Source organism: Coregonus lavaretus (genome assembly GCF_964263955.1).
Source record: "Coregonus lavaretus genome assembly, chromosome: 10".
Classification (NCBI taxonomy): domain Eukaryota; kingdom Metazoa; phylum Chordata; class Actinopteri; order Salmoniformes; family Salmonidae; genus Coregonus; species Coregonus lavaretus.
The window spans coordinates 13738868-13758022 of NC_139997.1; the positions used below are offsets into that span (position 1 = coordinate 13738868).

The window sequence follows — 19155 nt, forward strand, 5'->3', positions numbered from 1 at the left end:
ATAAAATGGCAAGGTGAAGCTATTTGCCTTCTATTACCCACTAGACTAGATCTATATTTTACTGTAGTGTCTGTGGCCTGTCTGCTCCCGATAGATCTCCTAACCCAGGAACTACTCTCAGAGAAACAGATCCCAGGCTAGATCCCAGGAGATCAATTTGAATCTACTCGCACAGCTGGCAGAGAGCTCAGAGCTGCCACACACTGCTGGTTACACACTGTACCAATGTGGTGTGTGTGTGTGTGTGTATGTCTAGCTATCTTAAGGTGAATGCACAATTGTTAGTCGCTCTGGATAATGTACATTTAATAAATGTGTGTGTCTTAGAAAGGTGGAAGGAGGGACTGGGTGCAAAAGAGGGAGAGAGAAAGAGAGAGAGAGAGACCCCAATAACTACCGTGGGATATGTGTCAACAGTAACCTTGGGAAAATCCTCTGCATTATCATTAACAGCAGACTCGTACATTTCCTCAGTGAAAACAATGTACTGAGCAAATAGGGAGAGGGAGAGAAAGCGAAAGAGAGGAGGCCTCTCCAAAGTGATGTTCCCTAGTGGGGGGAGTGTAACCATGGTGATGGCTGGCTGGGCGTCAGCCTGACTGGCTGGACTGATAAACAGTTCAGTTAGAGAGAAAAATAGAGGGGGAGGAGGGGGAGGGAGGTGGGCGCCTGGGAGGGCTATTGAATCATTAAGGAATGGACTGGTGTACGAAATCTGTACTTTAGGGAGAAGGTGGGGAGAATCAACCTAGCCGGGGAGAGAGAGGGAGGGGGGAGGAAAAGGAGGGAGGGGGAGGAAAAAGAGGGAGGAGGGGGAGGAGGAAAAAGAGAGGGAGGTGGAAAAAGAGAGGGAGGAGGAAGAAGGAAGAGAGGGAGGAGGGAGAAGGAAGAGAGGGAGAAGGAAGAGAGGGAGGAGCGAGAAGGAAGAGAGGGAGGAGAGAAGGAGGAGGGAGAAGGGGAGGAAGAGAGGGAGGGGGGAGGAAGGAGAAGGGAGGAGGGAGAAGGGAGGAGGAAGAGAGGGAGAAGGGAGGAGGAGGGAGAAGGGGAGGAAGAGAGGGAGGAGGGAGAAGGAAGAGAGGGAGAAGGGAGGAGGAAGAGAGGGAGAAGGGGAAGAAGGAGAAGGAAGAGAGGGAGGAGGGAGAAGGGGAGGAATGAGAAGGAGGAGGGGAGGAAGGAGAAGGAAGAGAGGGAGGAGGGAGAGAGGGAGAAGGGAGGAGGGAGAGAGGGAGGAGGAAGAGAGGGAGGAGGGAGAGAGGGAGGAGGAAGGGAGGGAGAAGGGAGGGGAGGAAGAGAGGGAGAAGGAAGAGAGGGAGGAGGAAGAGAGGGAGGAGGGAGAAGGGGAAGAAGGAGAAGGAAGAGAGGGAGGAGGGAGAAGGGGAGGAAGGAGAAGGAAGAGAGGGAGACGGGGAGGAAGGAAAAGAGGGAGAGAGGGAGGAGGAGGAAGAGAGGGAGGAGGGAGAAGGAAGAGAGGGAGGAGGAGGGGAGGAAGAGAGGGAGAAGGAAGAGAGGGAGGAGGGAGGAGGAGGGAGGAGATACTCTCTCTCCCTCCCTCTCTTTCTTTAACACCCATGTGAAGACTATCATATAGTCTGACTTTCTCATTGGTTTAAAGATGATCTTTGTTTTCATCACATACAGACAGAGGGTGTGTGTTTTTATTTTATTTTATTTATTAGGATCCCCATTAGCCGACGCCAATGGCGACAGCTAGTCTTACTGGGATCTGACACATAACGAAAAAGACATTACAAACAAAATACTTTACCATTTACATACATTTGAAAACATGAACATGTAGTGTGTGTGTGTGTGTGTGTGTGTGCATATATCAGTTACACATACATGTTAGTACATACACACAACAGGTAGGTCACATGGGGGAGAGGCGTTGTGCCGTGACGTGTTGCTTTATACGTTTTTTGAAACCAGGTTTGCTGTTCACTTGCGCTATATAAGATGGAAGGGAGTTCCATGCACTTGTCTGTATGTGTGTGTCACACACCACGTAGAGTGTGTGACACTGTTGAAGGCAGTGGTTTTGTGCTGTGTGTGTGACACTAGCTAGGTTTCCATCCAATTGGTGACAGATTTTCATGAAAATATTTTAAAATCTACACAAAGAAAATATAAGCATTTTCCCACCAGTGGTGTTTCCACCAAACTGACTTGTTGCAAATAAAAATCAGTGCATGATTACTTTTTCACTTAAGTTTTCCTGTACTGAATAAAAATCTAAAGTTCAATGTGTTTCCATCACATTTTCAACTCTACGGATAGTTTTGTCACAAAAACTGTTGAGTTAAATAGCAAATGTGCCTACTCTGGTCTTGGCACGTGCGCTCTTGCCAACAGCTTGCAGTTACAGTGCGGGTAGGGTGGTCAACATAATTAGATTATTATGGATAAGAGCAAGAATATTTTTATTTGTCAACCGGCAGTCAAGCATCGATGATCATGTCACCAGAATAAGACCTTTGATATTTATTGGAATGGAGCATCAAGCTCATCACCGTGCACTTTCACCACCCTGTGAAGTTCATCATAACTGACTTCATCTGTAGCCTAATAAACTGCATGATTTCCCGAGTTGCAGTGGGAGGACCACACACCATATCATTGCGTAACTCCAAGTTTACTTCAATATGATGGTTTTTATATCAATATTTGCACTTAAAGGTGTTTCCACTGCCATTTCTCGCATAATTAATTTTACCGACACAAAAAGATCCCACCATGTTGAACGAACAAATTATCTGTTGGCGTTTATAAAATTGTACCGAAACTTCCTGTTTCCATAGCTGTCCTGATTTTTTTTTTTTGATTTTTTTTTGTGTGACTTTAATAACATAAAAACTGTGGATGGAAACGTGGTTAGTGTGAGTTGGTTAGTGTGATTGATGTTGTGAGGAGCATATGGACACAGTTTACAGTGGCAACAATATCCTCCATCAGAAAGATGGGCTTTATGAACCTTGTTCCTTATCTACATCACTGTTCTACGTCTGAGTTGTTCTTCCTCCTCCCTGCCTCTCTCAAAGCCATCTGGTTTAAGCCAAAGGAAGGATTTTCACCATCATGCAGAAGGTAACACACACACAAACACACACATACAGTTCCTTCAGAAAGTATTCACACCCCTTGACTTATTCCACATTTTGTTGTGTTACAGCCTGAATTTAAAATTGATTAAATTTAGATTTTGTGTCACTGGCCTACACACAATACCCCATAATGTAAAAGTGGAATTATGTCTAAAACCATTTAGTACACTTTGTCATAATGGGGTATTGTGTGTAGATGGGTGAGATTATTTTTTTTTTTAAATCAATTTGAATTCAGGCTGTAACACAACAAAATGTGGAATAAGTCAAGGGATATGAATACTTTCAGAAGGCACTGTACGTCTTCCTCTGTGTATATGGAGGGAGGGGTTAGGGTTAGGTGTGACTATGATGTGTGTGTGTAGGTGGAGGGACGGCCAGCCCCGGGCAGAATATCCTCCTCCTTGCGGGGTCCAAGTGCTCCTGGCTCACCCAGCATCAAGGTAAAATACACACACACACACACACACACCAGTGGAGGCTGCTGAGGGGAGGACGGCTCACAATAATGTGTGGAACGGAGCGAATGGAATGGCATCAAACACATGGAAACCATGGAAACCATGTGTTTGATGTATTTGATACCATTCCACTGATTCCGCTCCAGCCATTACCACCAACCTCCTGTGACACACACACATATACACGCACACTACACCAACATGCTCTTTCTCTCTATCCCTCCAGGCCCGTGTGAATGATGAGGTGGTGGAGTACAGGGATCTGGCTGCTCTGCCCAGAGACAAAAGTATTCTTCAGGTGAGGTTGGTGTGTGTGTGTGTGTGTGGTTTCTGTGGGGGTTGTGTGTGTGTGTGTGGAGCATGCGTGTTTGTGATTCACCACTGACTGTGCTATTCTGCAGGTGGAGAGACCAGATCTCATGACCTACCAACCTCACTTCACCTACTCAGCACTAGATGCAGTGCGTACGCCCTGTAGAGAGGTACACACACAATTCATGTTACAGTAAGTAACTCGTAAAGGCTGTATAGGAAGGGAGAAGTGTGATGTGACTGTTCTCCTCTTCCTTCTCCAGAGATCCCTCTCTCCTCCCTCCATCTCTCCTCCTCCCTCTCCTGAGGTAAGACACTTCTGCAGGCCCTCTCTCCTTTCCTTATCTCCCCTTCTTCTCTCCCCCTCTCTCCTCCCTTTATTTCTCTGTGTTGCGTTGGGTAGGAGTTTCTCTTCATCCAGTTACCCAGCAGTACTAACTCTCTCTCTCTCCCTTTCTCTCCATATATTTATCTCTCCTCTCTCTATTCTCTCTCTCAGCTGAAGGAGTGTAGGGAGGATGGAGGGTCTCCAGGAGGCTCCACACTGCAGCTCCGAAAGACAGCCATCCCCATACAGCAGCACTTCCACAGGCCAGGTAATATAATAATATAATATGCCATTTAGCAGACGCTTTTATCCAAAGCGACTTACAGTCATGCGTGCATACATTTTTATGTATGGGTACACACGCACACGCACACACATACTTTTCTAATTCTGTGTTTTATTTCAGATAATGGTGCCAACATCTACAAGAAGCTGCCTAATTTTAAACAGGGTACTGAACAGTATATTTGTTTGGGTGTGAGATGTGTGTAAGCGTGTATGTCTGTTTGTGTGTGTGTGTGTCTGTGTGTGTGTGTGTGTGCATAAGAGTGTGTGATGTGTGTAAGGGTGTGTGTGTACATGTATGTGTGTGTATAATTATCTCCCTGTCTGTAGAGGTCAGCAAGCAGAAGGTGATGGGCAGCATCATCCAGTCATCTAAGTTCCCAGCAGCTCAGAAACCAGACCCCAACCTGCCCTCAAAGATAGAGACCGAGTACTGGCCCTGTCCTCCCTCACTGGCTGCCATGGGTAAGATACACGGACACACTCACGCACACACACACACATACACGTTTGTTTTACTATCCTTGTGGGGACCAAACAATTGATTCCCATTCAAAATCCTATTTTCCCTTAACCTATACCTAACCCTAGCCTTAACCCTTACCCTAACCCCAAACTCCCAACCCGAAACCTAACCCTAATTCTAACCCTAAACCTCCAAAGGTAAATTCACACACTAATAAGAAGGAAGGTATGGAGTGTAGCGCAGTGTTGCAATGTCGTTTTTAGTCACAAATGGGCCGGCTTCTTGGAATACGCTCCTGCATTCAACTTACTTTTGTACTACCTGAAAATTGAGACACGCCCTATCATTCCTTCCGCAGCCATGGGGGCAGTGTTGTCGCTTGGTTCCTTGATCTGATCTATAGGCTATATAGGCTATTCATCAAAATAGTATTCATAGGCTATTCATCAGTGTAGTAGTAATCTCACCGACTGTTGAAACAGTAAACCAAACAATAAGAATCCACCCAAAAATGTATTTTGTTAAGAAGTAATAACTAGTGATTCCAGGCTATTGTGAAATGGTATAACCTGCTGTAGCCAACTAGCTAGCCATATGCTTTTTTCTCTGTGACCAAAACATGTCTTTCTATTTTTTGCTGATATCAGAATGAATACACAAGCAGCATATCAAACTGGGAGAATGTTTTAGGTTACACTGGCAAGTATAAGTACATTTGCCAAGGCATATTTTAAAATGATAAATCTGATTATTTCTCATGAAGCTAGCTAGCTTGGGGAAACACTCTTTTCACGCCACTTCGAAACCGAAGTGACTTTTTCGTAGCAGGTTAGGAGAACTTACGCAGCAGGTTAGGACAATTAACGTAGCAGGTTAGGATAATTAACGTAGCAGGTTAGGAGAATTAACGTAGCAGGTTAGGAGACTGAGGTTAAGGTTAGGAAAAGGGTTAGGGTAAACAAAAATGCTCTCCTAACCTGCTACGAAAATCACTTTGTATCGAAGTGGCGTGAAAAGAGTGTATCCCAGCTAGCTTGCTATGTTTTTAGCCAGGCTACCAGCTAGCTACTACTAGCAAGGGAAGGCGACTCCACAAAATGAAATGAGAAAAAGAAAAAACTTTCCTATCACCTCCTTCTGAATGGGAGTGGGACCGGTGAGGATATCATGTTACCAAAAGGTGTCTGCTTCTCCAAAAATCCCACTCCACCCACACGCACGTAGCTGAATGGAGTGAAGCTTGTAGTAGCGTTAAGCCTCAAATAGCCTTTTTTCTTGTGGGGTCCGGCAAAATGTCCCCACTTGTCCGAAATGTCCTTGTTTTACCATCCTTCTGACTTCTGGTCCCCACAAGGATAGTTAAACCAAACTCACACACACACACACACACACACACACACAGGTGATTGGATAGGTACTGGTAGTGTGTGGTCTGATCTCTCCTGTTGTTGCCATAGAGATCGAGTGGAGGAAGAGGAAAGAGGAAGATGAAGATGGGAAAGATGAGTTTGAAAACCTGACTGATGACTCCAAGACACTGCAGGAGCTGGAGCTCCACAAGGTAACTCTTGCCATGGATACCTTCTTCATAATGTATTCTATAAGTGCTTTTATAATGCTTATTCAGTATATAAAGTATATTATCATAGGAAGTGTTACCGTCTTCACTAATCAATATTTATCGATTGATGGTGTGTATGTGTCTGTATGCACATGGGTGCGTGTGTGGGTGTGTGTGTGGGGCATGTGTGCCAGATCAAGTCTAACCTGGGCAGGCTGATCCTGAAGGAGGAGAAGGAGAAGGCTCTACTTGGCATTGGCCGCAGGAAGACTCAGTCACTGCCAGACAGAACACACATGCACACCAGTAAGTAACAGTCCAGTGTGTGTGTGTGTGTGTGTGTGTTAGAACCTGATTCTGATTGGTTGCTCTGATGTCTACAGGTTTCTCCTTGAAGTCGTCCTCCCGCTCAGGTCTAGCCAGGGTGAGTGTACAGTATGTGTGTTTGCATGTGTTGCATTAAGTGTGTGTGTGTGGGTGCGCGTGATGATTTATATGTGTTACCTCTGTGCAGATGCAGTCAGCAGAGTTCACTACAGAGGGAGAGCAGGGCAAAACAGGTAGGTTACAGGCATCATGTATTACAAAAACAGTTGTAGTAGTGAAGTAGGACCCACACAATCAGTTTTGCCAACATATACGGTGCCTTCAAAAAGTTTTCACACTCCTTGACTTTTTCCGCATTTTGTTGTGTGACGGTATGAATTTGTAACGGTTTAAATTACGATTTTGTGTCACTGGCCTACACACAATACCCCATAATGTCTACCTCATCTCTGTACCCCACACATACAATTATCTGTAAGGACCCTCAGTCAAGCAGTGAATTTCAAACAAAGATTAAACCACAAAGACCAGGGAGGTTTTCCAATGCCTCGCAAAGAAGAGCACCTATTGGTAGATGGGTAAAAATAAAAGAAGCAGACATTGAATATACCTTTGAGCATGGTGAAGTTATTAATTCCACTTTGGATGGTGTATCAATACACCCAGTCATTACAAAGATACATGCATCCTGAGAGGAAGGAAACCGCTCAGAGATTTCACCATGAGGCCAATGGTGACTTTAAAACAGTTACAGAGTTTAATGGCTGTGATAGGAGAAAACTGAGGATGGATCAATAACATTGTTGTTACTCCATAATACTAACCTAAATGACAGAGTGAAAAGAAGGAAGCTTGTACAGAATACAAATATTCCAAAACATGTATCCTTTTTGCAATAAGGCACTAAAGTAAAACAGCAAAAAAAAAAGGCAATGTCATGAATACAAAGCGTTATGTTTGGGGCAAATCCAACACAGCACATCACTGAGTACCACTCTTCATATTTTCAAGCATGGTTGTGGCTGCATCATGTTATGGGTATGCTTGTCATCGGCAAGGACTAGGGAGTTTTTTATGATAAAAAGAAACGGAATGGAGCCAAGCAAAGGCATAATCCTAGAGGAAAACATGTCTCAGTCTTCTTTCCAACAGACACTGGGAGACAAATTCACCTTTCAGCAGGACAATAACCTAAAACATATACACCCAGGCAAACAACGGTGCAGTACAACAATGGTGTGCAGAACAGCATCTCGGAATGCACAACTCGTCGGTCCTTGTCACGGATGGGCTATTGCAGCAGACGACCACACTGGGTTCCACTCCTATCAGCTAAAAACAAGAAGAAGCGGCTCCAGTGGGCACACAATCACCAAAACTGGACAATTGAGGAGTGGAAAAACATTGCGTGGTCCGACGAATCCTGGTTCCTGTTGCTGATGGCAGAGTCAGAATTTGGCGTAAGCAGCATGAATCCATAGCTCCATCCTGTCTAGTGTAATGGTGTGGGGAATGTTTTCCTGTCACACGTTAGGTCCTTTGATACCAGTGTACACTGGAGTTACTTACCAAGACGACATTGAATGTTCCTGAGTGGCCTAGTTACAGTTTTCACTTAAATCAGCTTGGAAATCTATGGCAAGACTTGAAACTTGAAAATGGCTGTCTAGCAAAGATCAACAACCAACTTGACAGAGCATGAAGAATTTTATAAATCATAATGTGCAAATATTGTACAATCCAGGTGTGCAAAGCTCTTAGAGACTTACCCAGAAAGACTCAGAGCTGTAATTGCTGCCAAAGGTTATTCTAACATGTATTGATTGACTCACAGAATTTGCAAAAGATTCTAAACATTGTATTACACTTTGTCGTTATGGGGTGTTGTGTGTAGATGGGTGAAAAAAATATATTTAATCCAAAGCAAAAACAGGTTTTTAGAAATGTTTGCTAATTTATTTAAAATATAAAACTGAAATATCACATTTACGTAAGTATTCAGACCCTTTACTCAGTACTTTGTTGAAGCAACTTTGGCAGCGATTACAGCCTCGAGTCTTCTTGGGTATGACACTATAAGCTTGGCACACCTGTATTTGGGTAGTTCCTCCCATTCTTCTCTGCACATCCGCTCAAGCTCTGTCAGGTTGGATGGGGAGCGTTGCTGCACATCTATTTTCAGTTCTCCAGAGATGTTCCATCGGGTTCAAGTCCAGGCTCTGGCTGGGCCACTCAAGGACATTCAGAGACTTGTCCCGTAGCCACTCTTGCGTTGTCTTGGCTGTCTGCTTTGGGTCGTTGTCCTGTTGGGAGGTAAACCTCAAATCAAATCAAATTGTATTGGTCACATACACATATTTAGCAGATGTTATTGCGGATTTAGTAAAATGCTTGTGCTCCTAGCTCCAACAGTGCAGTAGTATCTAACAATACACAAATCTAAAAGTAAAAGAATGGAATGGAAATATACACTGCTCAAAAAAATAAAGGGAACACTTAAACAACACAATGTAACTCCAAGTCAATCACACTTCTGTGAAATCAAACTGTCCACTTAGGAAGCAACATTGATTGACAATACATTTCACATGCTGTTGTGCAAATGGAATTGACAACAGGTGGAAATTATAGGCAATTAGCAAGACACCCCCAATAAAGGACTGGTTTTGCAGGTCGTGACCACAGACCACTTCTCAGTTCCTATGCTTCCTGGCTGATGTTTTGGTCACTTTTGAATGCTGGCGGTGCTTTCACTCTAGTGGTAACATGAGACGTTTAGTCTACAACCCACACAAGTGGCTCAGGTAGTGCAGCTCATCCAGGATGGCACATCAATGCGAGCTGTGGCAAGAAGGTTTGCTGTGTCTGTCAGCGTAGTGTCCAGAGCATGGAGGCGCTACCAGGAGACAGGCCAGTACATCAGGAGACGTGGAGGAGGCCGTAGGAGGGCAACAACCCAGCAGCAGGACTGCTACCTCCGCCTTTGTGCAAGGAGGAGCAGGAGGAGCACTGCCAGAGCCCTGCAAAATGACCTCCAGCAGGCCACAAATGTGCATGTGTCTGCTCAAACGGTCAGAAACAGACTCCATGAGGGTGGTATGAGGGCCCGACGTCCACAGGTGGGGGTTGTGCTTACAGCCCAACACCGTGCAGGACGTTTGGCATTTGCCAGAGAACACCAAGATTGGCAAATTCGCCACTGGCGCCCTGTGCTCTTCACAGATGAAAGCAGGTTCACCCTGAGCACATGTGACAGACGTGACAGAGTCTGGAGACGCTGTGGAGAACGTTCTGCTGCCTGCAACATCCTCCAGCATGACCGGTTTGGCGGTGGGTCAGTCATGGTGTGGGGTGGCATTTCTTTGGGGGGCCGCACAGCCCTCCATGTGCTCACCAGAGGTAGCCTGACTGCCATTAGGTACCGAGATGAGATCCTCAGACCCCTTGTGAGACCATATGCTGGTGCGGTTGGCCCTGGGTTCCTCCTAATGCAAGACAATGCTAGACCTCATGTGGCTGGAGTGTGTCAGCAGTTTCTGCAAGAGGAAGGCATTGATGCTATGGACTGGCCCGCCCGTTCCCCAGACCTGAATCCAATTGAGCACATCTGAGACATCATGTCTCGCTCCATCCACCAACGCCACGTTGCACCACAGACTGTCCAGGAGTTGGCGGCTGCTTTAGTCCAGGTCTGGGAGGAGATCCCTCAGGAGACCATCTGCCACCTCATCAGAAGCATGCCCAGGCGTTGTAGGGAGGTCATACAGGCACGTGGAGGCCACACACACTACTGAGCCTCATTTTGACTTGTTTTAAGGACATTACATCAAAGTTGGATCAGCCTGTAGTGTGGTTTTCCACTTTAATTTTGAGGGTGACTCCAAATCCAGACCTCCATGGGTTGATACATTTGATTTCCATTGATAATTTTTGTGTGATTTTGTTGTCAGCACATTCAACTATGTAAAGAAAAAAGTGTTTAATAAGATTATTTCATTCATTCAGATCTAGGATGTGTTATTTTAGTGTTCCCTTTATTTTTTTGAGCAGTGTAAATATTAGGACGAGCAATGTCGGAGTGGCATTGACTAAATACAGTAGAATAGAATACAGTATATACATATGAGTTGAGTAAAGCAGTATGTAAACATTATTAAAGTGACTAGTATTACATTATTAAAGTGGCCAGTGATTCCATGTCTATATATATATATATATATAGGCCAGCAGCCTCTAAGGCGCAGGGTTGAGTAGCCGGGTGGTAGCTGGCTAGTGATGGCTATTTAACAGTCTGATGGTCTTGAGATAGAAGCTGTTTTTCAGTCTCTCGGTCCCAGCTTTGATGCACCTGTACTGACCTCACATTCTGGATGATAGCAGGGTGAACAGGCCTTGGCTCGGGTGGTTGATGTCCTTGATGATCATTTTGGCCTTCCTGTGACATCGGGTGCTGTAGGTGTCCTGGAGGGTAGGCAGTGTGCCCCTGGTGATGCGTTGGGCAGACCGTACCACCCTCTGGAGAGCCCTGCGGTTGCGGGCGGTGCAGTTGCCGTACCAGGCGGTGATACAGCCCGACAGGATGCTCTCAATTGTGCATCTGTAAAAGTTTCTGTGGGTCTTAGGGGCCAAGCCAAATTTCTTCAGCCTCCTGAGGTTGAAGAGGCTCTGTTGCGCCTTCTTCACCACACTGTCTGTGTGGGTGGACCATTTCAGATTGTCAGTGATGTGTACGCAGAGGAACTTGAAGCTTTCCACCTTCTCCACTGCGGTCCCGTCGATGTGGATAGGGGCGTGCTCCCTCTGCTGTTTCCTGAAGTCCACAATCAGCTCCTTTGTTTTGTTGATGTTGAGAGAGAGGTTATTTTCCTGGCCTCACTCTGCCAGGGACCTCACCTCCGCCCTGTAGGCTGTCTCATCATTGTTGGTAATCAGGCCTACTACTGTTGTGTCGTCTGCAAACTTGATGATTGAGTTGGACGCGTGCGTGGCCACGCAGTCATGGGTGAACAGGGAGTACAGGAGGGGGCTGAGCACGCACCCTTGTGGGGCCCCTGTGTTGAGGATCAGCGAAGTGGAGGTGTTGTTTCCTAGCTTCACCACCTGGGGGCGGCCCGTCAGGAAGTCCAGGACCCAGTTGCACAGGGCAGGGTTCAGACCCAGGGCCCAGAGCTTAATGATGAGCTTGGAGGGTATTATGGTGTTGAAGGCTGAGCTATAGTCAATGAACAGCATTCTGACGTAGGTATTCCTCTTGTCCAGGTGGGATAGGGCAGTGTACAGTGCGATGGTGATTGCATCGGCTGTGGATCTATTGGGGCAGTAAGCAACTTTGAAGTGGGTCTAGGGTGTCCGGTAAGGTGGAGGTGATATGATCCTTAACTAGCCTCTCCAAGCACTTAATGATGACAGAAGTGAGTGCTACGTGGCAATAGTCATTTAGTTCAGTTACCTTTGCTTTCTTGGGTACAGGAACAATGGTGGACATCTTGAAGCAAGTGGGGACAGCAGACTGGGATAGGGAGAGATTGAATATGTCCGTAAACACTCCAGCCAGCTGGTCTGCGCATGCTCTGAGGACGTGGCTAGGGAGTCGTGATCTGATTTGCCGAAGGGAGGGCGGGGGAGGGCCTTGTAGGCATCTCAAAAAGGCAAGTAGCAGTGATCTAGTGTTTTCCCTAAGCGAGTACTACAGTCAATGTGTTGATAAAACTTCGGTAGCATTTTCCTCAAATTTGCTTTGTTAAAATCCCCAGCTACAATAAATGTGGCCTCAGGATATGTGGTTTCCAGTTTGCATAAAGTCCATTGTAGTTCCTTGAGGGCCGTCGTGGTATCGGCTGGAGGGGTAATATACACGTCTGTGACTATAACCAAAGAGAATTCTCTTGGGAGGTAATACGGTCGGCATTTGATTGTGAGGTATTCTAGGTCGGGTGGACAAAAATACTTGAGTTTCTGTATGTTATCACAATCACACCATGAGTAGTTAATCATGAAGCATACGGGGTGTACCCGCCTTTCTTCTTCCCGGAGAGTTCTTTATTCCTGTCTGCGCGATGAACTGAGAACCTAGCTGGCTGTGTGGACGGAGACAGTATATCCCGAGAGAGCCATGATTCCGTGAAACAGAGTATGTTACAGTCCCTGTATTCTCTGGAACGAGATCCTCGCCCTGAGCTCGTCTACTTTATTGTCCAGAGACTGAACATTAGCGAGTAATATACTCTGAAGTGGTGGATGGTGTGCCCGCCTCCTTAGTCGGACTAGAAGTCCAGTCCGATTACCTCTTCTCTGCCGGCGGTGACTTGGAGCAGCCTCTGGGATAAGCTCAATTGCCCTGGGGGGTATGAACAAAGGATCCAAGTCGTATTCCTGGTCGTAATGCTGGTGAGTTACCGCTGCTCTGATATCCAAAACGTATTTCCGGCTGTATGTAATAACACAAAAAACGTTCTGGGCTAATAATGTAAGAAATAACACACAAAAAAACAAAATACTGCAAAGTTGCTTAGGAGCTAGAAGCAGAGCTGCCATGTCTTACTACAGACTGAACCTTCGCCCCAGTCTGAGATCCTGAGCGCTTTGGAGCAGGTTTTCATTAAAGATCTCTCTGTACTTTGCTCTGTTCATCTTTGCCTCGATCCTGACTAGTCTCCCAGTCCCTGCCGCTGAAAAACATCCTCACAGCATGATGCTGCCACCACCATGCTTCACCGTAGGGATGGTGCCAGGTTTCCTCCAGATGTGACGCTTGGCATTCAGGCCAAAGAGTTCAATCTTGGTTTCATCAGACCAGAGAACCTTGTTTCTCATGGTTTGAGAGTCTTTAGGTGCCTTTTGGCAAACTCCAAGCAGGCTGTCATGTGCCTTTTACTGAGGAGTGGCTTCCGTCTGGCCACTCTACCATAAAAGCCTGATTGGTGGAGTGCTGCAGAGATGGTTGTCCTTCTGGAAGGTTCTACTCTAGAGCTCTGTCAGAGTGACCATTGGGTTCTTGGTCACCTCCCTGACCAAGGCCCTTCTCCCACGGTTGCTCAATTTGGCCGGGCGGCCAGCTCTAGGAAGAGTCTTGGTGGTTCCAAACTTCTTCCATTTAAGAATGATGGAGGCCACTGTGTTCTTGGGGACCTTCAATGCTGCAGAAATGTTTTGGTACCCTTCCCCAGATCTGTGCCTCTTCACAATCCTGTCTCGGAGCTCTACGGACAATTCCTTCGACCTCATGGCTTGGTTTTTGCTCTGACATGCACTGTCAACTGTGGGACCTTATGTAGACAGGTGTGTGCTTTTCCAAATCATGTCCAATCAATTGAATTTACCACAGGTGGACTCCAATCAAGTTGTAGAAACATCAAGGATGATCAATGGAAACAGGATGCAGCTGAACTTAATTTCGAGTCTCATAGCAAAGGGTCTGAATACTTATGTAATAAAAAAATAATAATAATAACCTTTTGCTTTGTCATTATGAGTTACTGAGGATTTTTATTTATTTAATCAATTTTAGAATAAGGCTATAGCGTAACAAAATGTGGAAAAAGTCAAGGGGTCTGAATACTTTCCGAATGCACTGTATCTGCAGCCTTTTATATGTTGAATATAACTATTTAATTATCTTATTTTCTCTTGTCTCTCCCTGTTGTGCAGCTGAACAGGTAAGGGTGTTCTTAGGCCAGGATTCATTCCGATCAGCACTAGATCCGCGTTAATATCTAACTGAGCCGACATCTGCAGCCTTGACATGCGATCTCCACGAAAGCGTTAACATTGCCTTTAAAAAATCTGTGTTGTCTACAAGCGCAGTCAGGTTGAATCCCGGCCTTATTTTCATACCCATTCTTCCCTCTGCTCAAGTCATATCTATCTACCTCCAAGGCAATTTGATTACACTAACGGTGTGTGTGTGTGTGTCTAGAACGGAGAGGCACAGCGGGAAAGGATGGACAGAGGAAACTCACTGCCAAGTATGCTGGAACAGAAGGTGAGCACTGGTGAACACGCACCATGCACGCATGCACACAGGCATGTAAACAAAAAAAACAAAAAAACCTATCATTTCAAATAAAGACCCAGCCTGCACTGTTTTCTCCTCAGATCTACCCATATGAAATGCTCATAGTCACCCATAGAGGGCGCTGCAAGCTGCCGCCGGGCGTGGACCGTACCAGACTGGAGGTGTGTGTGTGTGTGTGTGTGTGTGTACATACGATGTCATATGTGTGTTACTACTCAAATGTATGTATGTGTGTATCTGTGTGTGTGCCAATGTGTTACTAAGCCTGTGTTTCTCCTCAGAGACACCTGTCTCCTGAGGACTTTGAGCGTCTGTTCGGAATGCCCATCGCCGAGTTCGACCGTCTGTCACTATGGAAACGAAATAATTTGAAGAAGAACGTTCAACTTTTCTAGCAGAAAGTGACCTTATCTGTCTGAGGAAACAGGAACCGCTGCACTGCCTAGCGAAGAATACCCCACAACACCAAACTATCACACCCGAACTAACCATATATCCATGTCACATCCTAACTCTAATCCTATATCACTGTAGCCATATTCTACCTGTATGTTCCGTCGTGTCCTCTAGGGCTCTATTCAATCAGATGTGCTTTAGCCGACATCTGCATAGTGGTTGTTTTGGCGGTGTCGGAGGTAGAACTGCGCTAGAGCTGTCAAATCTACAAGCGGCTCCTGGCATTATACCTAAAGCGGACATTGCCATTGGCTGCTCGGAGTCGCATTAAGAGAAATCCCATGTAGCCTTGTTTACAAGTTGGAACACTGGAATGTGAGATGTAATCTACACTTCCATTAGGCTGATAGAAATCCTCATTATTTTGTTTAATGATTTTCAATTTGAGCATTATTTCTATATAGCCTGCACTTTCTCATTCTGAACTTCTAACGCGAGTGGGACGGGTGTGGCTTCGTGACAATGATCAAGAGCAGCTGCTCACCAATTTGGCAGCTTCAACGTGGTTACACCTCCGACACTGCCAAAATATCAGCTATGCGGGTGTCGGCTATCGCCGGTTAATGCTTGATCTTATGGAATCTAGGCCCTAGTTTCACTGGCTTTGATATAGAGCATCAGTACAGAGACAAGCCTGACCCAACTCTAACCCCTGATCCTAACCCTAATCGACCCTATTATAAGCAATGAGAATCTCCTAGTATCTACTGCCTCCCCACCCCATTCACACACTATCTGGCCACACAATAATTATCACAGCTTTTAATACACCTAGAAATTTCAAATATATTTATTTTCATAGTAAATCTACAGTGCATTCGGAAAGTATTCAGACCTTCACTTTTTCCACATTTTGTTACTTTACAGCCTTTATTCTAAAATTGATTAAATTGTTTTTTCCCCCTCAATCTACACACAATAGCCCATAATGACAAAACAATATATATATATTTTTGCAAATGTATTACAAATAAAAAAACGGAAATATCACATTTACGTAAGTATTCAGACTCTTTACTCAGTGCTTTGTTAAAGCACCTTTGGCAGTGATTACAGCCTTGAGTCTTCTTGGGTATGACGCTACAAACTTGGCACACCTGTATTTGGGGAGTTTCTCCCATTCTTCTCTGCAGATCCTCTCAAGCTCTGTCAGGTTGGATGGGGAGTGTCGCTGCACAGCTATTTTCAGGTCTCTCCAGAGATGTTCGATCGGTTTCAAGTCCGGGCTCTGGCTGGGCCACTCAAGGATCTTCAGAGACTTGTCCCGAAGCCACTCCTGCGTTGTCTTGGCTGTGTGCTTAGGGTCGTTGTCCTGTTGGAAGGTGAACCTTCGCCCCAGTCTGAGGTCCTGAGGGCTACTTTATTGTCCAGAGACTGAACATTAGCGAGTAATATACTCTGAAGTGGTGGATGGTGTGCCCGCCTCCTTAGTCGGACTAGAAGTCCACTCCGATTACCTCTTCTCTGCCGGCGGTGACTTGGAGCAGCCTCTGGGATAAGCTCAATTGCCCTGGGGGGTACGAACAAAGGATCCAAGTCGTATTCCTGGTCGTAATGCTGGTGAGTTACCGCTGCTCTGATATCCAAAACGTATTTCCGGCTGTATGTAATAACACAAAAAACGTTCTGGGCTAATAATGTAAGAAATAACACACAAAAAAACAAAATACTGCAAAGTTGCTTAGGAGCTAGAAGCAGAGCTGCCATGTCTTACTACAGACTGAACCTTCGCCCCAGTCTGAGATCCTGAGCGCTTTGGAGCAGGTTTTCATCAAGGATCTCTCTGTACTTTGCTCTGTTAATCTTTCCCACGATCCTGACTAGTCTCCCATCTCCCGCTGAAAAACATCCCCACAGCATGATGCTGCCACCACCATGCTTCACCGTAGGGATGGTATTGGCCAGGTGATAAGCGGTGCCTGGTTTCCTCCAGACATGACGCTTGGCATTCAGACCAAATAATTCAATCTGGGTTTCATCAGACCAGAGAATGTTGTTTCTCATGGTCTGAGAGTCCTTTAGGTGCCTTTTGGCAAACTCCAAGCGGGCTGTCATGTGCCTTTTACTGAGGAGTGGCTTCCGTCACTCTACCGTAAAGGCCTGATTGGTGGAGTGCTGCAGAGATGGTTTCCTTCTGGAAGGTTCTCCCATCTCCACAGAGGAACTCTGGAGCTCTGTCAGAGTGACCATTGGGTTCTTGGTCACCTCCCTGACCAAGGCCCTTCTCCCCCGATTGCTCAGATTGGTCTTTGTGGTGCCAAACTTCTTCCATTTAAGAATGATGGAGGCCACTGTGTTCTTGGGGACCTTTAATGCTGCAGACATTTTGTGGTACCCTTCCCCAGATCTGTGCCTCGACACAATCCTGTCTCGGAGCTCTACGGACAATTCCTTCGACCTCATGGCTTGGTTTTTGCTCTGACATGCACTGTCAACTTTGGGACCTTATATATATATATATATATATATATACACAGGAGTGTACCTTTCCAAATCATGTCCAATCAATTGAATTTACCACAGGTGGTCTCCAATCAAGTTGTAGAAACATCTCAAGGATGATCAATGGAAACAGGATGCACCTAAGCTCAATTTCTAGTCTCATAGCAAAGGGTCTGAATACTTATGTAAATAAGGTATTTCTGTTTTTATTTTTATTACATTTGAAAACATTTCTAAAAACCTGTTTTTGTTTTGTCATTATGGGGTATTGTGTGTAGATTTAGGGGGGAAAACAATTTAATCAATTTTAGAATAAGGCTGTAACGTAACAAAATGTGGAGAAAGTCTGAATACTTTAGGAATGCACTGTATGTTCAAACTTCACATTATCACTGTGATATGTTTTTACATGATTTATGATCAACCGTGGTTCATGTTTTATAGAAATATTGTCATGTATTAAGTACAGCTTTTTATTAATGTTAATGTATTTCTTGGTGTGAACCATGACTGAGGTTGACAGAGGTTTATTATTTTTATTTGAAAATGATTCTCTCTTAGTCCTGCAAAAGAGAAGAGCGTTCTTTTCTTTTTGTGGTTCTTCTCAAATCAGAAAAACGTTCTGTGACCAGTAGGACATGCCTGGCGTCAAGAACAGCAGAAATGATTAACATTCCAAATCCCACATCCAACCCAGAACCGTAACCCCTACCTCCCAACCCTAGTGTATATGCTGAATTTGGAAAATGAATAAAATAAGTGTTGTATTTTATGTTTTAAATACATTTTGCATACTACAAAAAATCTAGCTGTATAAAAAACACTGTCCATTGGCATTCAACAAATTCTATAAGATAACAAAGGTGTTTCTTTTCAGTTTTTTATTGAATGGTTACATCTACATAAATCAGAGGCCTCGCCGTACAAATACTTGACAAAAAAAAGTTTTGAAATTCAGCTATTAAGAAAAACCTTGATTACACAATCTCTGTACATTCTGTGAGATATGTTGAGGAGCTGGAACAGAAGTCAGAAACAAGACGAGGCCCCATCCCCGCTCACATACACTTCCACGACACGTCAACCCCATTCTCTATTGACCCTCAATACCACCACCAATGCAAACACCCACACTCCAAACAGCCTCCACTTAGTCATCATCCAACTATCACCATTCTCCCCTCACACACACACACTCAAACACCTTTCATTCATACCTCTTCCTCACACACTCACCATCTAGCTTCTACTTCTCCACTGGTAACAGACTAACATCTTCAGAGAGAGAGAACTCATCTCTCCCTCCCCCACCCCCTCATCCCTCACCCCCTCTTCCCTCGCTGATCTAGGTATGAAGCCTAATTCTATTTTTCGTAAAAATAAAACAAACTGTCAATCACAT

The 19155-nt window shown here is 45.1% G+C and overlaps 1 protein-coding gene across 1 annotated transcript; it reads left to right on the plus strand.

The window, feature by feature from the left end:
* The first annotated feature begins 3073 nt into the window (after positions 1-3073).
* LOC311135525 (dematin-like) lies at positions 3074-15320 on the plus strand. Its single transcript, XM_084169535.1, has 16 exons — positions 3074-3084; positions 3467-3544; positions 3789-3860; positions 3964-4044; positions 4138-4182; positions 4374-4470; positions 4609-4653; positions 4818-4952; positions 6411-6514; positions 6709-6820; positions 6898-6938; positions 7029-7074; positions 14489-14496; positions 14757-14822; positions 14936-15016; positions 15137-15320. Exons 1-16 carry the CDS (start codon positions 3076-3078, stop codon positions 15248-15250), a joined length of 1134 nt encoding a protein of 377 aa, XP_084025661.1. The 5' UTR covers positions 3074-3075; the 3' UTR covers positions 15251-15320.
* The last annotated feature ends 3835 nt before the right edge of the window (positions 15321-19155 follow it).